The following is a 25426-nucleotide window of genomic DNA, read 5'->3' on the forward strand; positions in this document are numbered from 1 at the left end:
ACAAGTGAATTAGGCTACATTATATCGAATTACCTTAAAAATACAATTTAAAACCGTTTGCACTGGATATACATATACTACAGACCATAAACAATATTTCATTCGTCATTAAAAACAAATCGTTTTGACACTGGCAGTCGACATGGGTGGTTTTTTGTACGGACCCCTCGTTAAGTACACCGTTACCTTTGGAAAGAGACAATCGGGTAATTTTGGTTTCTTAGAGTACTATCTCTGTCCCACATTACCTATGTGACGTTCTGTCAAACGTTGTTCAATTGTTTTTGTGCGTCCAAAGGTCGATGTGCAATATTTATCGCCGGGTATTGTAGTAGATAATTTGGTGTAAGGAAATCAGATGAAACCATCTTTCAATATATAACAAAACATAACAGCACACAACAATCTCAATCAGAGTAACTATAATGCTATTGTTACACCGATTGAAGCGACGAAGCTAGCCGGTTGGATAGAGATATACATAGAGTCAAAAGAGAGAAAAGGAAAATATATGCGTTCTTGAAAAATAAGTTTGGGTGCGTTCTAAAAAACGCCACAGATTAATAAACTAAGAAACTGTCAGTGGACATGACGAATTTGGATTCTCGGGATTATTGTAGTCAGGGTATCGGTTCTGTCTAAACAAGACAAATAAATACAAAAATTTAATGAAACAGTATATTTAACATAATTTACATAACTGAAAATAAAAGTTTAACAAATATCCTTTTAAGTTAACGTTTATGGTAAAATACAATTTTTTATAACTCATATAAGAGATATTTGTCTTAAAGTTGTATGAAATTACCGTTGGCATTTACATTTTCATAGAGGTCGGCAATCTTTACATTCAATAGTGTCAAATATAAAAAATGCAATTTTTTTTTAAATGTAAACTTTAATTTCTATAGACCGGAGGTGGCCAAACTGCGGCTCAGAAATAATATTTTTTGCTCCGATTGGTTGTCGAATTATTTCAATATTTAAATTTATATAAATAGGTTATATAGTCAGCTTCTGAGAAATCAATACAAATCACTGGAGTAAATAATAATCATTATTATTATTCCATTGTAAAATTAGCGAAATCCAACACTGATTATAATTAACTAACCGGCATCTTAAGTATTATTAGGAGTGTTTTCATATACCTGTGCCGTAATGGCAACTTCAACACTCATATTTTGTACTTTTGTCACAAAATTTTAGTACAAAAAATATTTGATTGGGTGTTTTAAATGCGTATTAAATTGCGGCATTTCAAATTTGGAACAATGGCTTGAACTATCAAGCTGCTTGACCACCCCTGGTATAAACACTTTTGAGGATATTTTTGGGGTTTGTCTAAAATATGTAATGTAAAAAATCAGTTAAAAATGTTTAGCAAGTCTACTGGATATCATTGCTGGACATCTTACTCTAATTCAATATCCCAATAAATTTTACAGCACTTCTAATTGGGTTACGGTTAAAAAAATTATGTTATCTATATTGCTATAGAGGGGGTTGTAAAAAATAGATACGTTAAGTTATCTACAATCCAAAACTGGTAATTTTTTTACAACACTTAAATATTTAATTATAGTTCTAAAACATAATTTAAAAAAAATACTACGTATTTTACAGAAGTGTACAAATTTTTTTTATCGTAATTACAGCTGTAAGACACCTACTGCTGGACATAGGCTTTCTAGATTTTCATTAGGATCGGTTGAAAGCAGCCTTCATTGTTTTTGGACCTTAAGGTCGTCTGTCCACCTTGCAGGTAGACATCCTATGCTGATATTATATACATATATATACTATTAATTATCTATATTCAAAACTACATTCTTTTTACAGTATTGTAATTTACATTCTATTTTGTACTTTTTGCTTCACGTTGCTAATATATTTAATATAAAAAATATGTCTTTTATAGTTAAAAAATATGTATGCAAACATTCCTTGGAATGGTCTTAAAATCATTCATAAGGAGGAAGAAAAAACTATTGGATAAAAACAAATTACATGTAAAAATAAGCAAAATTAGACTAAAAGGATATGTATAACATTTTAATATCTTATCCAGACTTCATTTTTTAATTCACCTTTGTTCATAAGGCATCATATTATAGACAGAATAATATAAAATTACATTATATCAATGTATGTATGTTCATGTTTTGTTATTTATAACGTCGATTAAATAAATAGATTTTAAACAAACGTTATATAAACATTGATCTCTGCGATATATTCAGATATCAACAGTAATGAAATATACTTATATACACATGTATGAGTGTATATATATATATAGTAATTACTTATATCTCATTAAACAGATCTTTTTAGTTAGGGTTTTACTGTACCCTATTTTAACTTTAAGATATTAATTTTTATCTATTCATTTAAAGAGTTCCATACCAACCTAACTTACTTCTATTAAGAAGAGATATATTGTATCTGTTCGAAGACTAAAAAATCTTTCAAGAAAAAGTATATATGTTAGATCAATTATTTTTCTTTTTTATAACTGCTTCCCTCCTCAGAGAAATAAATTTATGACAACTAAATATTATATAAAAATTATAGTACATGTATTTTAAATAAAATTAACTTGAATGTTATCTGTGACCGGTCACGATGGCGGCCTGTAGTTGCGCGCGTTTTCCGCGAACTGCTGGTATTTCCACTTCCTGTAGTTCATAATATGGCCGCCGCTCATTATCGTGTGCACCATTATTCGGTCGTTGTATTCTAAATTCGTTAAAAGCTGAAACAGTTGTTTTTTATAATTAGCCTTTTTTAATTTCAAAATCTAGACCACGTTTATCTAGATTTTCCTCAGAGACCCTTTAAAAATTTAACTGGTTCCAGTGGACCGCGTGCTGCATTTCTACCATATTCCCCAAACCAACAGTAATATGAATGTTTCTACCTGCAACAGTCACTGAGCTTCTTAAAATATTATCTCTCTATATTGATAGATGAGGTTAAACCGACATTTTATTTTATTTTTTTCTATCGAAAACAGATCAATTTTAATGGACTTCTAATTGTGAAACTCATTTTTTTATGTCACGCCGACGAAGACTCCTGTAATATCTTGCATTTGACGAGAATGTCATTCAGATCACTATGGTTCTATATGAAGCACACATTACAGGGTGATAGTAATCAAAAGCAGTTCAATTTTAATGGACCCCTTTTTATGAATTATGACTGCTCATTTTTTTTGTCACACTAAAGTAGATCCTCGTCGAGTATCCATGTTGACTCACGTTCCACTGGACCTGGACTCTAATTTTGCGAACTAAAAATTCTAGATTATCATAAAACTACACAAAGTTTTCTGTGACAAACTACAATCAGCGTAATAAAGCAGTGATTAATCATTGTCTGCCTTCAATGACTAATTACGCACAATGTTCACTCTATTATGGTGAACAGCATATCGAATGGCAGGTGTTCGTTCTGATGATTTCAAGGCTCCCTACATAACATTGATCACCAAGTAGATTTTATAAGATTCACCTCACAGTACATTGTCTTTCTTCCAAAGAGGTAGGGGTTTTGACTAGGGGGGGAGGCATAATACCTTTGCCTAATTAAAATATTTAAGTATAATTAAAGTATTGATTGTACACAAAATGACCAAGATAAACTGATTTTTTAATTATTCACCTACTTGTCATTGATGTTTTGTCTTAACTATAAGTAACTAACTACAAATGTAATTTTGCTTCTAAATACGCCCAGTTAACTTAGTTTTGTAGCTAATCCCTGTCTCTTTTTATTGAGTTTGTTCTGATAATAAGATGTTATTATTATATACACAGCGAGATTGACATTTTTCACCAGCTAGCTTTCGAAGAAATGGATGTAACCTGGAAGCAGCATTAGCAACTCACCTTAGGAGTTAAGAGGAAATACTGTGCGATATCACATTCCGTCGTCACCTTGACAAGGAGCTGGAACATCTTGCGCTCGTTGATCGGGTCCATGCCCTGGTTGATTTCGTCAACACATCTGTAATTTATTTATAAATATACAGGGTGATTAGTTGTTTGTGTGTGTTCTTAAGTGTTTACAAAATTCGAGAGACGCCCTCTGCTAGACATCCTGCGAGTTTAACTATGTCGTCGGCCCACCTAGTGGTAGGCTTACCCACGCCGCGTACCAGCTCGTGGTCGCCACTAGAGAACCTTTCAAACCCAAAGGCATCGTTTATATTTCTAAGTATCAATTTTTGCATGATGCATGATGAGAGTGGGTCTAGCTTTTGTGACGTTATATTTGCAGGAGGAATTGGTAAGGATCACTACGAAGACCTATCTTGCTTTACCTGCATCCAACAACTTTACCAGGGGGGGGGGGGGTGTACCTGCGTCTAGTCTCTCGGCTTGTGATCGCCACACGAGAGGGGTTCACAAAGATAAAATTTCACATAAAACATTTTGTGGCATCTAGTGCGCGTGTGTTAGGTAGGTAAATAAGGATGGTTACCTGAAGGGCACGGTGGTGAGCCTCTGCAGCGACATGAGGTAGAGCGCGGTGCTTAGCGCACGCTCTCCACCCGACTGCGCGTGACGCGTCAGCTGCTGCAGCTGCTCCGACGCGCGGAACTTAACCAGGATGCTTATGCCGTACTTATCGTAGTCCTCCTGAGAACCAGAACCAGACATTACTTCCACAGAATGTATGTACATCGAGACCGTGGTTTTAGTATATGTCGAGTCGAGTTTAATGCAAGTATCAACTTTATTTGAAATGAAAATAAATAAAGCAGCGCTATCTGATTCAGTGTGATTGGTTATAGGTGTAAATCCTTTGAACAACTATAAACAATCATCCTGTATATCTTTACAATTAACATTAGAACTCCACAATACATGTTACATGTTTTCGAAAAACTTCATAACATATTTCCACCTAGCGAAACATGGTGTCAATCACCAATGACTGACGTGCTGTTGAACGACAAGTTCAGTCTCAGTTAAAAATAACTTACAATGCGATTAAAACAAGAATAGGACCGGCCTAGCGCCATGTCGTGACGTCACAACGGGAACTTGGTAAAGTGTGCAAAAAAAGCAATGTTAAAAAATAATACCAGTGGCTAAAGTCACTCGCTCGGTTACCTTCGAAGCAGTTTCCAAATGCTTAATGAAACTTCCAAATACATCACGCGCTATATGAATATTGCCATCTGGCCCTGGTACAATTTTTGCTTGTTTTAACTGGTCCAACAACATAATGGCAGGTTTTTTCTCTTCCTCGAAGTACTTATCAACATTGCTGATAATCTCTCGAACTCGCCGATGTAAAACACTACCTCTTTTGCTCATTGTAGAACAAATTAAACAATCAACAAAAACAATTATTATTATTTTTTTATTTTATATATTTAATGCTGACTGTACTTATATGAGTGAAGTTAGCCGAGAGCCCGTCCTATTCTTATTTTAATCGCATTGTACGTGACGCTTGAACGAAACTGTGTCAGTCAGCATTCAGTGACATAGCATTTACTGAAGATGGCAGTATCAGACACCAATAACTGACGTGGTGTGCTTAAGTTTCATGTCAGTCACCAATGACTGACGTAACGGTCACTATAAATTATAGCCTTGAACACTATTGGACTGCCGCGGCTTTTAATGTATAATTCTATCTCTGCCTCGGATGAATAATGTAACGCTTACCGTATACTTTAGTGTCAGTCACAGATGACTGACGTGTAAAAAAAACTTACATCGCTGCCCGCCTTGTCCAGCTTGATTTCACCAGCGCAGCCGAGCTTCGCGAACATATCACCGAAGCTCTTGTCTATGTCACGCAACAGCGATTCAAGTGGCGGCAGCCATGTTGACCTGATAATACAATGTTTCAAACATAATTGATTGACCTTACTAGAAATGTAAAAAAAAACCTTAAACATATGGAATAAAGACTTTATTTCTATTATTTTAATTTTATAAGTGTATAGTTTTCTACCTTTATTATCACTTACAAAATCTTTTACATGTATAAGTGAAGTTTGATTTTTTTAATTTTTGGTTAACTAAACTTTCTAATATTCTTAGATTTGGAAACAAAACCAATTCCGTTCATTTTTCCATTAATTTTTTGATAAATTTAAAAATAAGAAAAATTGATATTTCGCTATGAAACTATTTTTCGAAAGGATATTTTCTCAGAGGATGATAATATGAATGAGTCTAGTATAGTGCTAGCGATACTACTATACCGCGTTTTAAGAATGGGCGGCGAGATGTAAAAGCAAAAGAAAAGTCAACCCCCCTCCTCCGTCTCACCGCGCTCATACCTACGGCGCGGTACAACGATTCCGGTTATACTATAGTTGATAAATTTCACATATTCGACTAATCATACCGAGATACGACTGTTTCGTCTCAAGGTTTTTCTTCACTATTATGATATACAATTAAGTTAATTTTTAAATTATATTTGTATTTCTAATTATTTAACTGTACGCATAATGGTCAAACATATATTTACTAAATGGTGTGGACCATTTTGTTCCAAGATGGTAACATCACAAGTTGTATGTATACATGTATGTAATATGTTTATATATAAATATTGATGTTCTCACTTGAGCTCGTTCATCCTGACTTCCAGCTGTCGGTGCAGGTCACCGGAACTGCTGACCTCGGACTTCAGCTTCGCTATTGTCTGCTCTCTCTCCTTATATTCTTTTATTATCTGAAACAAACAATACTTTTTGGTCGCTAGCTCGAAGCAAGACAACGGTTAATCCTTGGAATTAACAACAAGCTTTTTTCCTCTTTAAAACAAATTACTGGTCTGAATAATTTTATTTTAAAATAAAATTAGTAAAATAAAAATATCAATCAGAATTAATTAATCATCATCTGAAATATTTACTGAAGAGTGTTTTAGTCACCATTCATCAAACTTTAAATAATTGTGTCAATTTTTTATATCATAATAAAAAATACACGTATTTTGTACTTTTGATTATATAATTTCTTTTAAATAATTATACAATTTTGCATTTTTTATATTTTGCGTATTTATTGCGGCTCGCAAAATTTTTAATTTTGAATAATAGCTCTGACTACGAAAGAACTTGGTCACCCCTGCTATATATTATTCATTTTTCACTTTGGTTTAATTACACATAAGAGCTGCATGCCTGTTGCCATTCACAGCTTCACCACTCTTTGTACTTCATGTTTTTTTTTCTTTTTACCGACCTCTTGCTTGAGATTTTTTTCCGTACTATATCCTCAAACCTATCCTTACCCGATCATCCCCCTTTTCCATGCAATCGATTCTGGTCTGCAACTCAAAACAATGCTCCATAACACTGTTGATGTCACTCGGTAAGGTTTCAAATTCTTGCTTGTAAGGAAAGTCTGGATCTTGCGGTAGTTTATTGTTGCATGACTTCTTCGCTTCCGATAACTTCTCCTTTGCATTGGTCTTGGCATGGACAAGTGCATTCTCCACTTTCTCCAGTGTTGCCTGTAAAATTTAATTTGTTAATACATACATAGATACTTCAGGAACAAATATGGCAACACTTTTAGAAATTCATCATATGATTATATTATGATCTTTTATCTGTTATTTCCTCTCTTTTTCTTTCTCTGTTTCTCTCTTTGAGGCAAGTGCGATCCAAACCAGTTTGATGTTTTATTTATTTCTGTGTTATATTTATAATATATATTATAGCATAATAAATGCAAATAATTCAAGATGGGAATTTAGCTACGACTACAAGGAATAACCGCTCAATAAGTAAACACTGAGTTGACACGTCAAATAGGCTGGGCGCTGTACAGGCGCCGCTCGAGTGCAAAGGGTTTAAAATTATTGTAACGTACCTGAATATTTCTTAATTCACTTTTCATTTGCCTGAGTTCAGTTTCCTGTTGTATTATAGCGTTTCTGCTGTAGTCCAGTTTAACCTGAAGTGTAATAACATTAAAACATTAATCCATCAATACTGAATATGGCGTGACAAACAAAGTTGTGAAGTTCTTGGATAACGCTGGATCAGTCAGCTTAATACCGGTCTCATTAGAAATCTAAGTGGCATGCATATGTCCACCGGAAGAAGTCTTTGTAGAGTATATACTTAGTACCTTTCAATAAGACTAGTTGGAAATCTATTGCAGAGGCATTGTCCTGAAGTCGACTATGGCTAAAATGATGATGACAAATTACAATAAAAACTATATATATATAAGGTTGTCAAATATCTCCCTTCCGCCTTTTTGTCTTTTGAATTTCGCGGCTATGTACAAAGCGCTACAGAGCTCGTATCTGGCAATACTTAATTTGAAAGGTCTTGACATAACCTACAAAACGACGCTATGCATGATTAGTTTGGATATTGCGTTCAACAGTTATAGACGTGTAAACATGGAGTTCACTAACGCCGAAATTCACGCTATTTTAAAGTTTTCCTTCGTTAAAGGCAAATCCGCTAGAGAAACGTTCCGTGAGATTAATGGTGTTTTGGGGGATGGTACTCTATCACTTCGAACCGCGGAGGAATGGTTTCGACGATTCAGAGCCGGCGAAAACGACACCATGGATAAGCCAGCCGGCGGAAGACCTGTGACGACAAATACCGATCAAATCATGGACTACATCGAGTTAGACCGGCATGTGGCATCTCGTGACATCGCCTAGGAGATGGGAGTTAGTCACCAAACCATTTTAAACCATCTGCAGAAGGCTGGATACAAAAAAAAAGCTTGATGTTTGGGTGCCGCATGATTTGACGCAAAAAAACCTTCTGGACCGAATCAACGCCTGCGATATGCTGCTGAAACGGAACGAACTCGACCCATTCTTGAAGCGGATGGTAACTGGCGACGAAAAATGGATCACATACGACAATATCAAGCGAAAACGGTCGTGGTCGAAGGCCGGTGAATCGTCCGAAACAGTGGCCAAGCCGGGATTGACGCCCAGGAAGGTTTTGCTGTGTGTTTGGTGGGATTGGAAGGGAATCATCCACTATGAGCTGCTCCCATATGGCCAGACGCTTAATTCTACCATCTACTGCGAACAACTGGACCGCTTGAAGCAGGCGATCGACCAGAAGCGTCCAGAATTGGCCAACAGGAAGGGTGTAGTGTTCCACCAAGACAACGCCAGACCACACACTTCGTTGATGACTCGTCAGAAGCTACGGGAGCTCGGATGGGAGGTTTTATCACATCCACCATATAGCTCAGACATAGCGCCAAGTGATTACCACCTGTTCCTGTCCATGGCGAACGCCCTTGGTGGTGTAAAGTTGAACTCAAAAGAGGTTTGTGAAAAGTGGCTGTCCGAGTTCTTCGCAAATAAGGAGGGGGGCTTCTACGAGGGAGGTATTATGAAGTTGCCGTCTAGATGGAAACAGATTATCGAACAAAACGGCGCATATTTGAACTAAATCCGATCACTGTAACACTTTTTATAAAGCATTGAATAAAGAGCAAAAAAGCGGAAGGGAGATATTTGACAACCTATTATATAGTTTTTATTGTAATTTGTCATCATCGTCTTTTTGTTTTTTGTTTTTGTTCTATGTATATACACATACATAGAACAAATACAAAAAAACAAAAAGCAGAGAAATTTTCAATCATATTAAAAATTTAAGAATTTTGAGTCTAAATATAATACATATTCGTTTAAAAAATATCATAAACTTGGCTTCGTATTTAAAATTTGCTATTTGATTTACATTGACCATATTGAGATTGATTGTTGGTGATCGCAATGCAATATAATATGTAAAGGAATACAATATTTTTTTATATCTAAATCCTTCTTGTTGTCGTAATACGATGCAGGCTGCTTTCAACGGGTCCTATCAAAATATATGATGGAAGCCTATATTCAATAGAGCAGCTGAAATTATTATGATGATATAAAATTTCATACTTAGATGATAGATGTATAGTATGCTGACAGTAGTAATAATCGAAAACTTGCAGTTAGTACAAAGTAAAAGATGGCTTTATTCGTAAATTAAAAAGGAAAGTAGAATTAAAAAATATATTACACCCTTAAAGATTATAGATTATTTTTTTTAAATAAAAAAGCACTATGTCGACTGGACCATATTCAAAGTCGTAGGAGGCAGCTGGACACTGGCAGAGTAAGACTGGTCATCGTGAAGATCTTTGGGGAAGGCATATCCCTCGTAGTGGACGTTCATCGGTTGACATGATAATGAATAAAGGGTCTTAATTATCTCACCTTGCATATATCTATAAGAAAGACTTTGTCCTGCAAACTCCTCATGGTGCCCTTCAGCTTGAGGTGGTGTTGGCACATTCGCAGCACACAGTCGCGTTGCTTCTTCTCACACCTGCTCCTTTCCAGCTCCATATCCAATGTGGGCTCGTTCTCTATGTCCTGGACTTTTTTCGTTTGCAGACGGATCTGGACGCTAATGGTGCGTACCTGGAAGTTTTACTTCTTTATTTATGTAAATCTTTACGAATTTTTGAACAACAAACTTTTTGGACCAAAATTTTCGTCTAATCATGTTATAGATAAAATAACTCCAAACGTATTTTTTTTCTATAGGTATAAAAGCTGCATAGGTGTCAATGTATAGTTCATACTCTATGAATTATTGTGTGGCACACACTCAAATCACTGGTATTAGAAGTAATAGATTCAGGCGTTACCTTGCGGAAGCCCATCCTAACTAAGAAAGGGACCAATATATAGCTACTTCCGCCATGCAGCAGAAGTCGTGCAATGAAGTGCACCGCCCGCCAGCCCGCTGATAAATGAACCGAGAGACTCGGTGTTTAGCACTGGTCGGTCTAACATCTCCTGAGGATCCCCCGTGGAGGGGTGAAACATGTGTTGAGTGATTTAACGGTGGTAGTTGTGTTTCGAATTGTTTACCGTACGCGCATTTATCAGCCGGCTGGCGGGCAGTGCACTTCATTGCACGACTACTGCTGCATAGCGGAAGTAGCTATATATTAGTCCCTTTTTTAGTTAGAAATAATAAGTAACGTAATGACAATATAGTAAAAAAGTGGCTTCAAAATTCAAATGACTACATGTCACAATTAATTATTATTAATAGCCGCCTCTGTTAACTTTGTAATGAGTTTTAGAGTGACCACTTTATACAGTGTGATTGGATACAGTTTGCTGAGTGAGTCAACGTTCATCCTTTTAAAGCTTTTACATCTATAACCTATCACCCTGTACATTATTCCAGAATTTCTTTATTTGCTTCGCAAAAAGAAAGCTATTTCATACAGACAACCAAACAAAACAGACAATTCAAAGGTTATCTGGTAGAGATCGCCTTGAGCAATAAGACCGCCTCTTGTACTATATGAATTGTTTTTTTACAGTTATTGTCTATGACGTACAAAAGTTAAAATAAATCAAAAGTACAAGTAGGATGTGTAACACTGTGCGGGAAAGAGAGGGCGCGATTGACAAGACGCACACGAGATATTTAAGAACAGACGATCTCAGGAAGTGACTAACAATTACACATAATATAACCAATATATATATATTTTTTTTTCTAGTGTTAAATCTGTCTGACGAATATGACACACTATAAAATACGAAGTCGTAATTTAATATTTTATTATTCTAGAACTGCCTATATTTTTAGTAATAATAAATCTATTAAAGGAATTCTAGGAATTACCTTTTCAACGCCATCATTGATTCTTTTCCTTCTTACATTTAATTCATTGAGGTTAACTTCCAAGTTTGACAGTTCATTGTCCAGCTCTTGAATCTTAGATTTATGTGATTGTGCGGTTTGTTGTTGTTTTGTTAGTCTGGAATATAGATAAATTGACAATTGGTTTATATTTTGATATATATATACACAAAGAACAAATACAAAAAAAAAGCAGAGAAATTTTTATATATATATATATATATATATGAAGATTACCATGACTCATTAATAAAGAAATGTATAACATAATGATAATATAGAAAGGAAGAAAAAGTGTATAAATACATATTAAAATTAATTATTGTTTACTGTCTGTACTTGCAGACTTTTTTCTGCTAGAAATTATTAAACTGTTGCATTCCAATAACAAAAATAAACTAATGTAACTTGTTTAAAAGTAATTAGAAATGTTTTGAAATAAAACTTTAAATATTTTTGCTGATAAAAGAGGTATACAATCACATTTAAAGCTTTTACATATACATCCAATCATCCTTTGTAAAAGATATTATTTATATGATATTTATACGTAGAAATTATATCAGATAAGTATGTGTAAAAATTAAATCGGCAATTATATAATATGCATAGTATATAATTTTTACACATCATCATAATTATGTTACCTGAAAGCGGTCTTGGCCTTGACTATGTCACCGGTCCACTTAATAGGGGGGAAGGGGGAACAGGAGAGAGCCTCCCCCGTGCTAGCTAATAGATAACCTTTCGGCCCCACGGCCGACGGTTGCACGAGCGTTTATATATTGTATATAATTTTTTTTTTACTTGTTGAGGAAACATAAAAAGCCAGTTACACTATTATAAGCGACTTATACAACAAGATGTCATCACAAGTTTTCGCCTTTAGCATTATTTAAATTGTGTAAACATGCAAAAATATCATAATCCTACAAAGATGTAAGTTACTCTTTACTTCATAGCACATACAGGATGTGTAACAAATTCTTACAAGATGTATACAAATATACACATATACATACATTTATATATATACACACATAATATGCTAATAATTTTTTAACAGTTACTTTTTAATTTCGAGAACCCAAAAAACGTGGATTGACACCAAAAACGTCAAATTGTACATCTACAACTAATTCATTCATCCTACATAGAGCATGCAACAAAAATGAGATGAATGGAGAGTGGCTTAAGATTTCTCTGCTGAAATGATGTGACTTGTATAGATATAGAACTAACAAGCTCTCGACAGAGCCATTTAAAATATTAGATAAATACATGATATCTGCCAACTCTCTGTGCTTTACCACTGGTAGAGAATGCGTTTAATACATTAAGTCCGACATTGCAAATGTTAATTGGGTGAATAAATAAATAAATTACTGTTTATTATAATTGTTTATCTGCTCCATGTCGACTGTGTTGGCCAATAATCGCGCCGGTCTTATCTCGACAGTGGAAGAGGACTTGGCTCCGCTGTAGGCAGAAACACGCACCGTGAATCTATGATTTTCTGAAATAAATATCAAATATACTATAAAACCTTGCTCTCAATTAGATAATATTAAAACAATGTCTATTGGTAAATAAATAATCTCAAAAGATGTTAAAATTCCAAGTATTAGTACATTAAATGACTTATTACAGAAATAAAAACGATATATTCGAATAAGCTAATAGCTATAATGTATAGTCATTGCAATTTATTTTTTGCAATTGATCAAGTGAAAGAAACAGACGATTGACATCAAGAATTGTAAAGAAGTGTAAAGATGCGTTTACATAGGCACTTTTTTTTAAAAAAAATCTATAACTAGATAATAAATATTTCCTTGAAAACAATGACAACTTCGTTCTTATGTTAAAAATATATATTATAATAGTGAAAGTATATATTCCTTCTCTCCGTCTATATTCACTCTATTTTTAAATTAACTGATAAAGCAAATACTACAAAACAAATAGTCGTTGATAGTATTATGATTATTTCTTTTCAAAACTTCTATTTAACTCATTATCTGACGTTTTCTTGCTTTGTTTTCTGTTTAATTTCAAAAATAAAACCTTGTACTATATTTCTCGAATAACAATTTTAAGTGAAAATACGATGGTATGTCGTTAGTACAAATCTTTACGCTTCCCTCCAGCTATTACAAATAATTAAAAAAAATGTTAGTCATATAAACACATCCTTACCATCCGACGTACATCCGACTGTCCCTTTTACTTTCTTACAAAAGTGTAATTGAAATAACGTTATGTTAACTTTGTCTCGCAGATAGAGTATAGATTTGAATATACCATTTATAATAAATATTAATATTTATAGATATTTCAACAAATATATTGCCTCACCGGTGAAAAAGTAAGTGATATTTGCCGGCACTTTGTTGCTGTTCTTGTAGGTGTGGTCGTTACCGATGGGTATTTTATGTATGGCGTGCTGCTTACACAGGTAGCTTAGTATAGCCTCGGGCCCGGTGATTGTATCCACGAGGTAGGTGTAGAAACCGAGGTAGCTGTGAATGTAAAAACATTTGCATAAATTATGTGATGTAATTCACCTAATGATAAGCGATACATTGAGGCTATAAACACATTGTCTGTTTCCATACTGTATTACCAGTGATGAATTATGGCATTAAAACGGGGCCTCTGGGCCTCATAGGCAAGATAAATGAGCCATGATCGGGATCTCTCTAAAGGGAGAAGAGATCCTTGAAGACGCATTTGATCCTCGAGGTTCTGGAGTTTTTCCAGTTCAAAACTTTAAGGCTTTTCGTATAGCGAATATGAACGTTAGAATGTCACAGGTCAATAACTTATAGCAATACGTCTACAAGGACAGATAGTAAGCAATTATTAATTTTAATTTATAGTAATTCTAATTTTAAAAATGATTTTTCTTACTATATTATCATTATGTTATTTATTATTTATATTGCCATTAATTTTTGGCTAAGAAAGGGACTAATATATAGATACTTCCGCTATGCAGCTGTAGTAGTGTAATGAAGTCCACCGTCCGCCAGCCCGCTGATAAATGCTCATGCGGTAAACAATGCGAAGCACAACTACCACCGTTAATCTACTCTACACGTGTTTCGCCCCTCCACAGGGCATTCTCAGGAGATGTTAGACCGCTAGATTCATTTTTGGATTTTGATGAATTTAGATTTGGAGTAATGTTAGATTAATTATTTGGATAAATATCGTACTTATTTCTGATAGATGAATATATTGCTGATTAGAAATTAAAACTTGTTAAAAATGTAGTCGTGTGAATTTAACTTAAGATAGCGACATTACTTTCCAGTCCCCCTAATAATATGCGCATGAAATTATTTATAAAGAAATATTAGTTCCAACTTTTCGAAATAGGTATATATATATATAATTATCACGGACGTTGCACTTTATACACCTTTAAAGATTTCGCATATATAATTAGTACCCTGTATATGAAAAGTTTAGGAACCACCGCTTTTAAATACAACTCACCTCAACTGAGTGATATCACCCTTCTGCACGTTAACATTGCCCGAACTGCAGATAGCGTTGACTCTCTTCAGCCCGCCTTCGATCCTCACCTTCTGCAGGAACAGGTTCATGTCCTGACTGCACTCGAACGTGAATGCGACTAGATCTCGAGACGGCACTGCGGACTCCAGGTAACGCGCGAACTTTGGTTCAGTGAAGTTTATCTGAAATTTATATATAGACTTTAACTAAACCCCTTGGCTTGTTGTGGTTGATATTCTAGAAATTTCTAATGAGGTTAAGTCTATTGCTACTCATGCCTATTTTATTTTAATTGAAAATATTGTACGATGTATTTTAAATGCTCGTTTATGTGTTCATGAATTAATCATTCATATGGAATTAAGTAATTCCGAATGATAGCAAACAAATACTTAAACTCTATTCTTACTGAAGTTCGTTCCGCCGAAGTGACGTTACTAAACCAACGATGTGCGCCGCTAAATGTGCACTTGCATGATGGTAGGCTGATCTTCGAATTTTCTCATTTGTGTTACATATTTAAAGATTTTCCTGGTACATTAATTAAAAATTGCAGTTAGGATAATTCTTAGTAATTTATTTGGCTGTGATAAATTTTGAAACAAAGATCTACACATAAGCCCATTACAAGGTGGACGCCGGTTAACACCGACGCTGATAACGAAAGGGTTAAGTAATTTTCATCACTTATAAAATAAATATTGATTAAAACCCACATTCTCTTAATATCTAATAAGTTTAGTAAATGATTGCATATGAAAGCATTATAAAAAACATGGGTCATTTTTATAGATATGACATATATATATGTGTGTGTGTGCGTGTGTGCGTGCGAGTGTGTGTGTGTGCGTGTGTGTATGCGTGTGTGCGTGCGTGTGTGCGTGCGTGTGTGCGTGCGTGTGTGCGCGTGCGTGTGTGCGTGTGTGTGTGTGCGTGTGTACGTGCGTGTGTGCGTGCGTGTGTGTGTGTGTGTTAATCCTTGCTAAATATACAGGAAGATTTTTCATTAAACTGATAGTAAAAACTTATAGCAGCATACAAATTAATTCAACAGGTATAGAGTTATATATGTGGTCATCACCATTATCATATCAACCGATATGCCACATTCACAATATTGGTTTACCTAATTTAGGCACAACCACGCTGTGTATCTACTGGCTTGTGGTCGCCACTCGAGAACCTTTCGGCCCCAACGGCCTTTAGTTATGCGAGGGATGTACCTCCCCCCCCCCCAGCTGCCACTTCAGCAATTCTTCGAGCTACGTTGTTGACTTAGCTTCTTCTGCAGGTTTCCTCTTTCAATCCTCTCCATTGTCCTCCTCTTTCAATTCAATCTCTCCATTGCTTTCTAGGTTACCTATAGACTCTACCTCTAAAATGAAAGTTTACTTGTATATACTCACTTCCAGGATCATAGGCTCGTAGACGGGCTTACTGAACATCTGCTTGTTCTCCCTCAGCCACATGACAGCCTTGTAGCAGTCCTCGCTGTATGTACGTAGCACCTCCAGGCGCTTGACATCCACGTCTTCCAGGTTACGTATTCTGTTGGCAATATAAATGTTTATCAAACAAATCAATGAATGAAAGATGCATTGAGAATGAAAAATGTCGCACAAATGTGTGAAAGAAATTTTTTAAATCCTTTTGTTATTTGATTATGAACAAATACTTTTTACGAATAAGCATTTATAAATTAAAGTATGATTTGATATTTATTTTGATTTTGATATTAATATATATTGGTTTAATTTTATTATCGACTGAGCTCCTTAAAGTAAATATTTTAATGTCATTAAAATACTTTATTTCGCGGCTCTTATAGTAAACCATTATAATAAGTTAACTGTTTTCATAGCAGATTATTAAACACATCTTGCTCGGGCATTTGCCACCAGTCTTACTGTATAGTGGGCAATTTTTTGCAGTTCGGATGAAAATTTCAAAAAATTCCTTCTGCATAAAATAGCTGAAGTTTTTAAACATAAGGGTCTTTTAAAAAAAATTTCAGTTTGTGTTAAAAAAAAATTCATAATGTTTAAAAAAAATGAAACAACTTGACAGAAATGAAAAACTAAAAAAATTTTGGATTTCAGTAAGATGTTCAAAGTATTTTTTTTGTGCTTCTATCTGATCTCATTGTAAAAACATCACAAAAATTCAGCGATAGCATCCGTGAAATACCACTTTAGTGACTTTAGTCGTGTCCCGCTCAAGATGTGAAATCCACGTGAATCGACATTCGTCGCTTCCCATTCAAGATGTGAAATCCGCGAAAAACTACTTTAATAGCTTCCCGCGCAAGATGTATTATTTGTGTATGTTTAAGTACTTTCTGTTTACATCGCAAGCGTACCGTTTCCGAAAGTTAAACTTCAAGAGTAAGGAACAAAGTCATATAAAATATCTTAGATATTTTAAACAATAAAAATAATGATACGAAATTAAATATGGAAAAATATATTTAAAAAATGTACTGAAAAACTTAGGTAATGTAAAGTCTACACCGCTTTAGAGTAGTGTTGTATGGCGACTAAAAATACAAATAAACATGACATAATTTAAAAGAATTAACTCTTTTTTTTACCTTGCGGAAGTCCATCCTAAGTAAGAAAAGGACCAATATTTAGCCACTTCCGCACATGCAGTGGTAGTCGTGCAACAAAGTGCACCGCCCGCCAGCCCGCTGATAAAGGCGTATGCGGCAAACAATGCGAATTACACACAACTACCACCGTTAAACCACTCAACACGTGTTTCACCCCTCCACGGGGCATCTTCAGGGGTTATGTTACACCGATTAGTGCCATCTAGTGTGACTACTAGTGACTCTTTTTTTAGACCTTACCTATTTTGATACAAGCGTATTTGAGGTATAACATTGTTCTCAAGGTCATATTGTAGCTCCAGTTTCTTTTTCTTCACCATCTCAATGGCTGCATTAATTTTTGCGATCGGCTTGTGCAACTCGGCCAGTTCCATTTTCACTTGTGTCTCTGAAAACATAATTACGGGGAAATAAGTAAAACGCTATTATGTATTGCGTAATAAATATTCGGACTGAAAATTAATGTCGCTTTCTTAAGTTTGATTCACACGACTACATTTTTAACAAGTTTTTATTTCAGATCAACAATATATTCACCTTCGTTATCAACAACTTTTTGTCATCTAGTATATAAATTTTCAATGCCGTAGGATACGACATTAATTTCCGGTTCCCCTAATAGTTATGTACCACTTGTAAAATACAGTCATAACATCTACCATTTATGTCACAATTGTACAATGTTTTATTAATAGTTAGTGAAGAACAAATCTACATAAATAATATTGAAGAGTCTGTTTATAATATTGAAATAACCGCTTTATACTACTTGTATATGACTATACATATGAAACATTTACCAATATTACATTTTTTTAAGTATTTATCCACATGTCTGTCTGTTCCGGTTGATCTCATAAATAGCTAGGCCGATTTATCTTATTACGTCAATGACTGACGTAATAAGGAGTAACTTAGACCTATTTAGAATCATCCTGTATAAAGTGATCACTGTGAAATATGTTATTTTAGTTAATTTTTTCTATTGAAATGCAACAGAAATACACATTTCTTGCTTAGCTTGCGCATTATTCAGCAATAAGCCGTCTGCTTTTATAACAAGATTTCTCTTGTTTTAGTTTGTTTATGTTTTTATAACTTAAATTACTGACTGCTACAAAAATATATTATTATTATTAGCTTCAGAACGCGTTTGGATTGAGTATTTCATATTTTAATTGCAGTCCTTAGGATGTTTATTACAAAAAACTGAACACTTTCACTTCTGCGAACATTGAAGTGAGATAATAGTACAGCAAGTCATACAGGCTGTTGCATTAAAGGCATTATGGATAATTTCTGTCTTAATCGGATCTATACAACCACTATATTATTTAGGCATTTCAAATTCGATATATTGCAAGGTATATAAAATTAAAAGTATGGTACCGTCTCCAACAGTTTCCACTAGGCGACTTTTATCCGTAACTAATTTGTCAAGTTTGACTTTTGCTTCAATCAATTCACTCTCTTTATTCTGTTGATGTTCTATATTACGTTGTAGGGACGCGGCTAAATCATTTATCAGATATTCCTCTTGTCGTATAGCCTCTAGTGTTTCTTTGATACTGTCTGTATGAATTTCACGATTCTGAAATTTAAAAAATTTATTGAAATTGTATGATTGGACTACCTAAAAAAAAAAATTATGCAAGGAGGTGTCATTTACACAGATAACATAACAATAAGCAAATTGAATCCAAATATAGAAATTTGATAACGGAGAGAAGAAATGTTCAAGACCTCAGTTCATACTGAAGCATTGAATAGAAAAGATCTCTGCAGTAATAAGACAGTGTTGTGCTTCCGTAATTTACCATTAGTTATTTCCAAAATATTTTTTTATCCTTTCTTATTATAAATATTTTTTTTCTAAACATGACAAAACGACCAAGCTCCAGTGAATCTCATGAAGTATAGTATAGTAGTGACGATACGATACTGATAGACATTTTACAGACAGATTTTATGAAATAAATATTCTAGCTGAAGAAAATGATAGCAATAGTGAAGATGATGTAATACACAAGGCGGAAGACGGCAAATAACATTTTATTGTGAAACATGTACAAATCAACCTGCTACACTTGTTGAGGATTGTTTTAAAGTTTATCATACTGTAGAAAATTATAAAAAAATAAATTTTGATATTTTTTTTGTGTGTTCTTTAATGTTCTCAAATTTCATTAAAATTCCTCATTTAGTTCTAAAATTATACTGTATAATATCAAGTTTCCAGGATGTACGTTTTCGTTAAAAAGTGACATTAAATTGCTGGTAGGCAATGTCTGAAACGGTGCCGAATGCGAAGGGTTAACATTCTAGGCGTTTATTTTAATTGATTTATATAATTACCACCAGCCGGTTCTGGATGTAATATTCCTATATAGCTAGGTGCACAAATGGCTAAACATTTTTTTTTGCATTTTTCAGAAGTTCCATGAATGTGTGAATTAGCAAAGATCAGTACAAAAAGCGTATCATAGCGCGCGACAAACTTTCTATAAGGGGTATATATATAATGATTGATATACCTCAAGAAGGAGACTGTTATAATACTAAAATATCAATCATTACTATGTTAGTGCTAATTCCTTACTGAATACTAATTCCTAATATTTGTAAATTAATATCCGTATTAGATTTCCAGGCCTTTACAATTTTACTGTATATATCAGAGGTGGACAAACTGCAACTCTGAACAATTATTTTTGGCTCCGATTGATTGTCGAATTTTTTTTAATATTTAAACTTATATTGCCTATATCAGCTCCTGCGAAATCGAAAAAAAATAACTGGTGTGAATAATTATTATTCCATTACTTCTGTAATCTAGACACCGACATCACAATCATCTTAAATATTAGAAGCGCTGTCGCATACTTGCCATTATATCTAACTAACATAATTTGTATTTTTGTCATATAATTTCATTAAATATAAATTTTCTAAAAACATATTCGTTGGCGTGTTTTAAATGCGTATAACATAATAGTATAATGCAGCTCACGAAAAATTTCAAGTTTCAAACGATGTCTCGAACTATCAAGGAGCTTGGCCACCTCTATCATATATAATTCATATTAGCATAAACACTATAAGCAAATGCTAGACATTTTCTTATAGTGTTTATGCTAATAATAAAAATTTGTTCTAAATTAGTGTGTAGTCTTATATTATATAGTCTATATAATTATAATATCTTACAATGGCCAATTTTTCTTGCTCTAATTTACCGATATCAATTTTCGCTTGTTCTATAACCCTTTCCAATGGTTCCATTGTATTTTTGTGCGAGTTAACACATTTTATTGCTTCCTTCTTATCATTAGTATACTCTACAACTTTCTCCCGCAGGTCCTGGTACTCCAACCAGAGTTTCTTTTTCTCACAGATCTCAATTTCTTTCTCTATCTTCTTTCTCTCATTCATACCGTCCAATTCCACTTTTAATCTGTAACGGAAATGTAAACAAAATAATTTAAGAACAAACATTTAAAGAACAAAAAATGGTTAAAGTATGTAAAAACCAGAGATTCAGGTTAAGCATTGTAGCATTCACACTTGGTAGTCATTATTAACAGAATAATTTTGTATTGAATTATTGTGAAACGATAAAAATCTGGATGTCATCAATGATAGAAGCTGCTACCATTGGGTTAAGGGTTGAAAAACAATCTTCAGTTCTTTGACTACCATTAAACAGGTGAAACTGTAAATGCCAGGAGGCAACAGTATAAATAAAAAAATTATACAATATAACATAACAAAAATAATTTGTATAATTATTACTACACTGTCATAGATACTAGCACACAGAACAGTTATCCACTGAGAGTAGCAAGCACAGCATCGGATGTTCACTTACGAGGATATCAGGCCACAAAATTAAGTCCAAAGATGCTGGAGGTAGGCGGCTTCTAACCAGTAGGAGTGGATGTACGGGTGCAATGATTATGATGATGGTAGGCTTTACTTTCTATAGAATGTCTGTTTTAACATTAGTAAATAGTTATTTTAATAAGGGCAAACATATACAGAACAGACTATAGTAAAACTACCACTGCTGTAATACCACTGCAGGATATAAAATATTTACAATAAGGAAGCAGCCTGAATCTAGCATCTACCAACCTTTCCATGTTGTTAGTGGATGTTCAATATCCAAGATAAATAAGCATTTAATAATTTACGCAACTACTCACCTCTCGTTAAGTCTAATTTGTTCCTGTAATAACTGAGCGTTATTCTGAAGTTTAGTTGACAAACCTCTCTGCTTATTCCGACATTCAATCAATTCATCGAGTTGTGCAACACTCTGTTGTCCACCGACAGCAGACAATGTACTGCGAAGTAATTCTTGTGGATTCATTTTAGAGAAATCTTGAACTCTATCTTGCGGTAGCAACTGGCACAGATTGTCTACCTAAAAATATTACACGCTTCAATAAGTGGTAAGTCTAAATGTAAGCATAAGTGTTAACTACTGTAAGTTATGATTGTAGGTTAATTTTCAAGCGGACTTTGACCATTTGAATTAAGTAACAATGCTAATAAATGATGAAGATTAAGATTATGCACAAACCAGAATATCCTAAGACCAAAAATCCAAGAAATAGACGAGAAGGGAGAATGTGCGGTGTACCAATACTAAGCAACTTGGGTGTTCCAAAAATTACTAATATTATTTATTTATTAACCATTTTTTTACATTATGGGCAATAATTAGAGAAAAAAAGAAATAATTAGATTATTAATATTAACTCTAATATATTAGGTAGGTATTTGAAAAATACTATAAACCCTTCTAAAAATTCATCAAAATGGCCAGTGGTATTTAAGGCACAGACTAAAACATAGCTTTTCTGGAACTAATATTTGAAAGTACTACAGTGCAATTATTATAATACATTGGATCATAAGAGTGTAATATTAATGGAGGGGCATAATTGTTTCTTGGACATTAACCCACACATTATTTGTATGCATGGTAACACAGAGAAAACAACAGCAAGTCGGGTCTAAGTCCTGTCAGGGTTGCCTGTACAATGCAATAGTTGTGTTCAGGAAAATGCCACAGAGCATATGAATACAATTTTAATTCTTGATTGTCACAAGTACATTATTTATTTATACTCAGGTGTACAAAAACACCATATATAAAAAAAAAAGAATCAATTGATATAGAGGTTCAAGAGGCGGTTTTATTGCTAGAAGAGGTCTTATCCCTTAAGATGGTCTTATTGCTTGAGGCGATCTTATCACTCAAGGTAATCTCTATCAAATTATATAAGAAAGTATAAATTACCTGTATGTTCAAAGATGCTACCAGATCCTGCACCTGTTTCTCTTTAACAGTTTTATGATCTATTGCCCAGGTGGACATATCTTTGAGGTTAAAGTTTCTTGTAATGATGACATTCCGTTGGCCAGGTTGTTGGTACAACTCAATCTCTATTGCGGCTTGTTCACATCCACTTCTTACATATTCTGATATCTGTAACACATTTTTTTGTATTCCATTTTAATTATAATACTTGTATAATAACACATTGTTTATGAAATTACGAATACTGTCAAAAAATACCATTTTTTTTAATTATTGGAAAATGCTGTATTCCTAATGAAGTAGTCAGTATAATAATATTAATAATATTATTAATAGATAGTAGAAGTACAGATTAAAGAAGAACTTATAGCTATACATTCACCCCTATAAAGCTTTTCCCTTATTTCTAATCACCTGTATAATGTGATCATTATGAAATATGTAACATTAATTTATATCTTCACTAAACCAGTACCATAACTTCTGGCGGTACATAGTCTGCAGGGATAGATAGTACACACATAGACATTTAATACATAGTTAAAAAAAATCTTACTTTTTTTTTCTTAATTACAGTATAATTCTTATTATTTCTGAAACCATTGACTTTGGTAAAGATGTACCATACATTAATTCATGGCAAATGCTATACTTTTACCCATTCAAAGCTTTTACTCATATTTCCATTCTTTGAAGAAAGGTCAACGAAAATTTACTTAGATCTAATCTTCACATTTGTTTGTCGTGTTTTGATAATATAGTAAAATAAAGAGCAAGGAGTCCATTGAATCTGCTTGAAGTTTAAAGCTTGAAGCTCTTGAAGTTTAAATAGAAGTCTATGAGAAAAAAGTCCAGGAACCTCTGCTATGTTTTAATTTTACCTACCTTTTGAGCTCGTCCAATTACTTTAGTTTTTCCGCAAAGACCTAAAATTATGGCACATACAAATGTTGATTTTCCAGTTCCATTAGGTCCAATAATTACGTTTAATGCTTGACATGGAAACCAAACCACTTGCTTATATGTTCTGTAAGACAATTATAAATTATTGTTAACAAAATTTCGAACAACCGACAAGTATCATCTTTTGGCGGTGAAATTGCTTACACAAAATTTTCAAGGGCTATCCTGTAAATACAACCCGCCTTAGCACCATTGTTATTAAACACTGCCGACATTATCGATGCTTTTCATTTGATTTAGTTTTCTATTTTAAATAATAATTCGTCTTCATGTAAACGAAAATAATCAAACATGAAACATTTTAAAATTGACATCAACACCAGTGCTTCCACTACAAAAAGCTTTTATTACCTACATTAAAATAAAAAATTTCAAAAAGTTGAAAGTGAATATTAATAATCGTCAAAAAAATTTAAAATAAGTAAAAGGCCGAAAAACTAAAACGAATATAAGAATAAAAAAGCACTAAACAACTAGGAACAAGCACATAACAATACATGACGTATGAAAAATAACTTTTTCTTATTTATACTTATTATTAATTCTACTTGTAATTAAAGTAAATAAATAATAAGATTTTTAAATTTATATTCATTTTTCTTCTCAAAAATATAAAATTACAATGATGTGGAAATTAAATTGAAAATAAAATGACCGTATGTTTAATATTGAATGAAAGGTTGTCAATAATTAAAATATTAATATACAAGATATTGAAATGAAACTACGTTATTACAATATATGCAATTAAGTGCGCATAAAAGTGGGCAACCGTGGCGTATAAAGTATTAAATAATGCTATAATTTTTAATAAAGTATAAAAAAGACTTTTTTTTTGGATTGGAATATACTAAAATAATTCATTTCACTGATTATATCATTCTCAAATGGCACTCATATAAGTTTATGCAAGTGGCAGTTGATTGTATAAATAAATTAAGTAATTCGTTATTATCTGATTAACTGCGTATTTCTGGGATTTTAAAAGTAGTAGTAAATTATGTGAAGTAAAGTTCATAGCATTAATTTTGGTTTATTCAAACCCTATAACAAGTTTCAGCAAATTTTCTGGTCGACACTTAAAGTTTGTAATTCATCTAGATTCAGTAATAATTGATTAATGAATTAATTTACCTCAATTTTAAGGTTCCATAACCTAATTTTTAATACTAAATTAATAAGTAAACAATATTCCTCAATATGCTTTTCGTAAAATCGTTGGTAGAGCTGAATGGGTTTATTTTTTGCGGTGGAATAACTCTTTGTAATTTTATATCTAGTTGGTACAGTCTGTCATTTTGTC

General features: G+C 33.5%; 1 protein-coding gene across 1 annotated transcript; it reads right to left on the reverse strand.

Annotated features, from left to right (window-relative positions):
• Positions 1-2417: 2417 nt before the first annotated feature.
• On the reverse strand, positions 2418-24415 carry SMC5 (structural maintenance of chromosomes 5). Its single transcript, XM_068768014.1, has 20 exons — positions 24268-24415; positions 24046-24187; positions 23140-23328; positions 22037-22257; positions 21039-21285; positions 19221-19422; positions 18072-18219; positions 16627-16768; positions 15200-15402; positions 14054-14217; positions 13082-13211; positions 11678-11813; positions 10243-10449; positions 7863-7946; positions 7279-7500; positions 6605-6714; positions 5741-5858; positions 4492-4649; positions 3897-4014; positions 2418-2758 (listed from the first exon to the last, which is right to left on the reverse strand). Exons 1-20 carry the CDS (start codon positions 24336-24338, stop codon positions 2624-2626), a joined length of 3147 nt encoding a protein of 1048 aa, XP_068624115.1. The 5' UTR covers positions 24339-24415; the 3' UTR covers positions 2418-2623.
• Positions 24416-25426: the final 1011 nt, after the last annotated feature.

Source organism: Battus philenor, unplaced genomic scaffold (assembly GCF_028537555.1).
Source record: "Battus philenor isolate CCGP_79_NKW_IND1 unplaced genomic scaffold, ilBatPhil1.0.hap1 SCAF_24, whole genome shotgun sequence".
NCBI lineage: Eukaryota > Metazoa > Arthropoda > Insecta > Lepidoptera > Papilionidae > Battus > Battus philenor.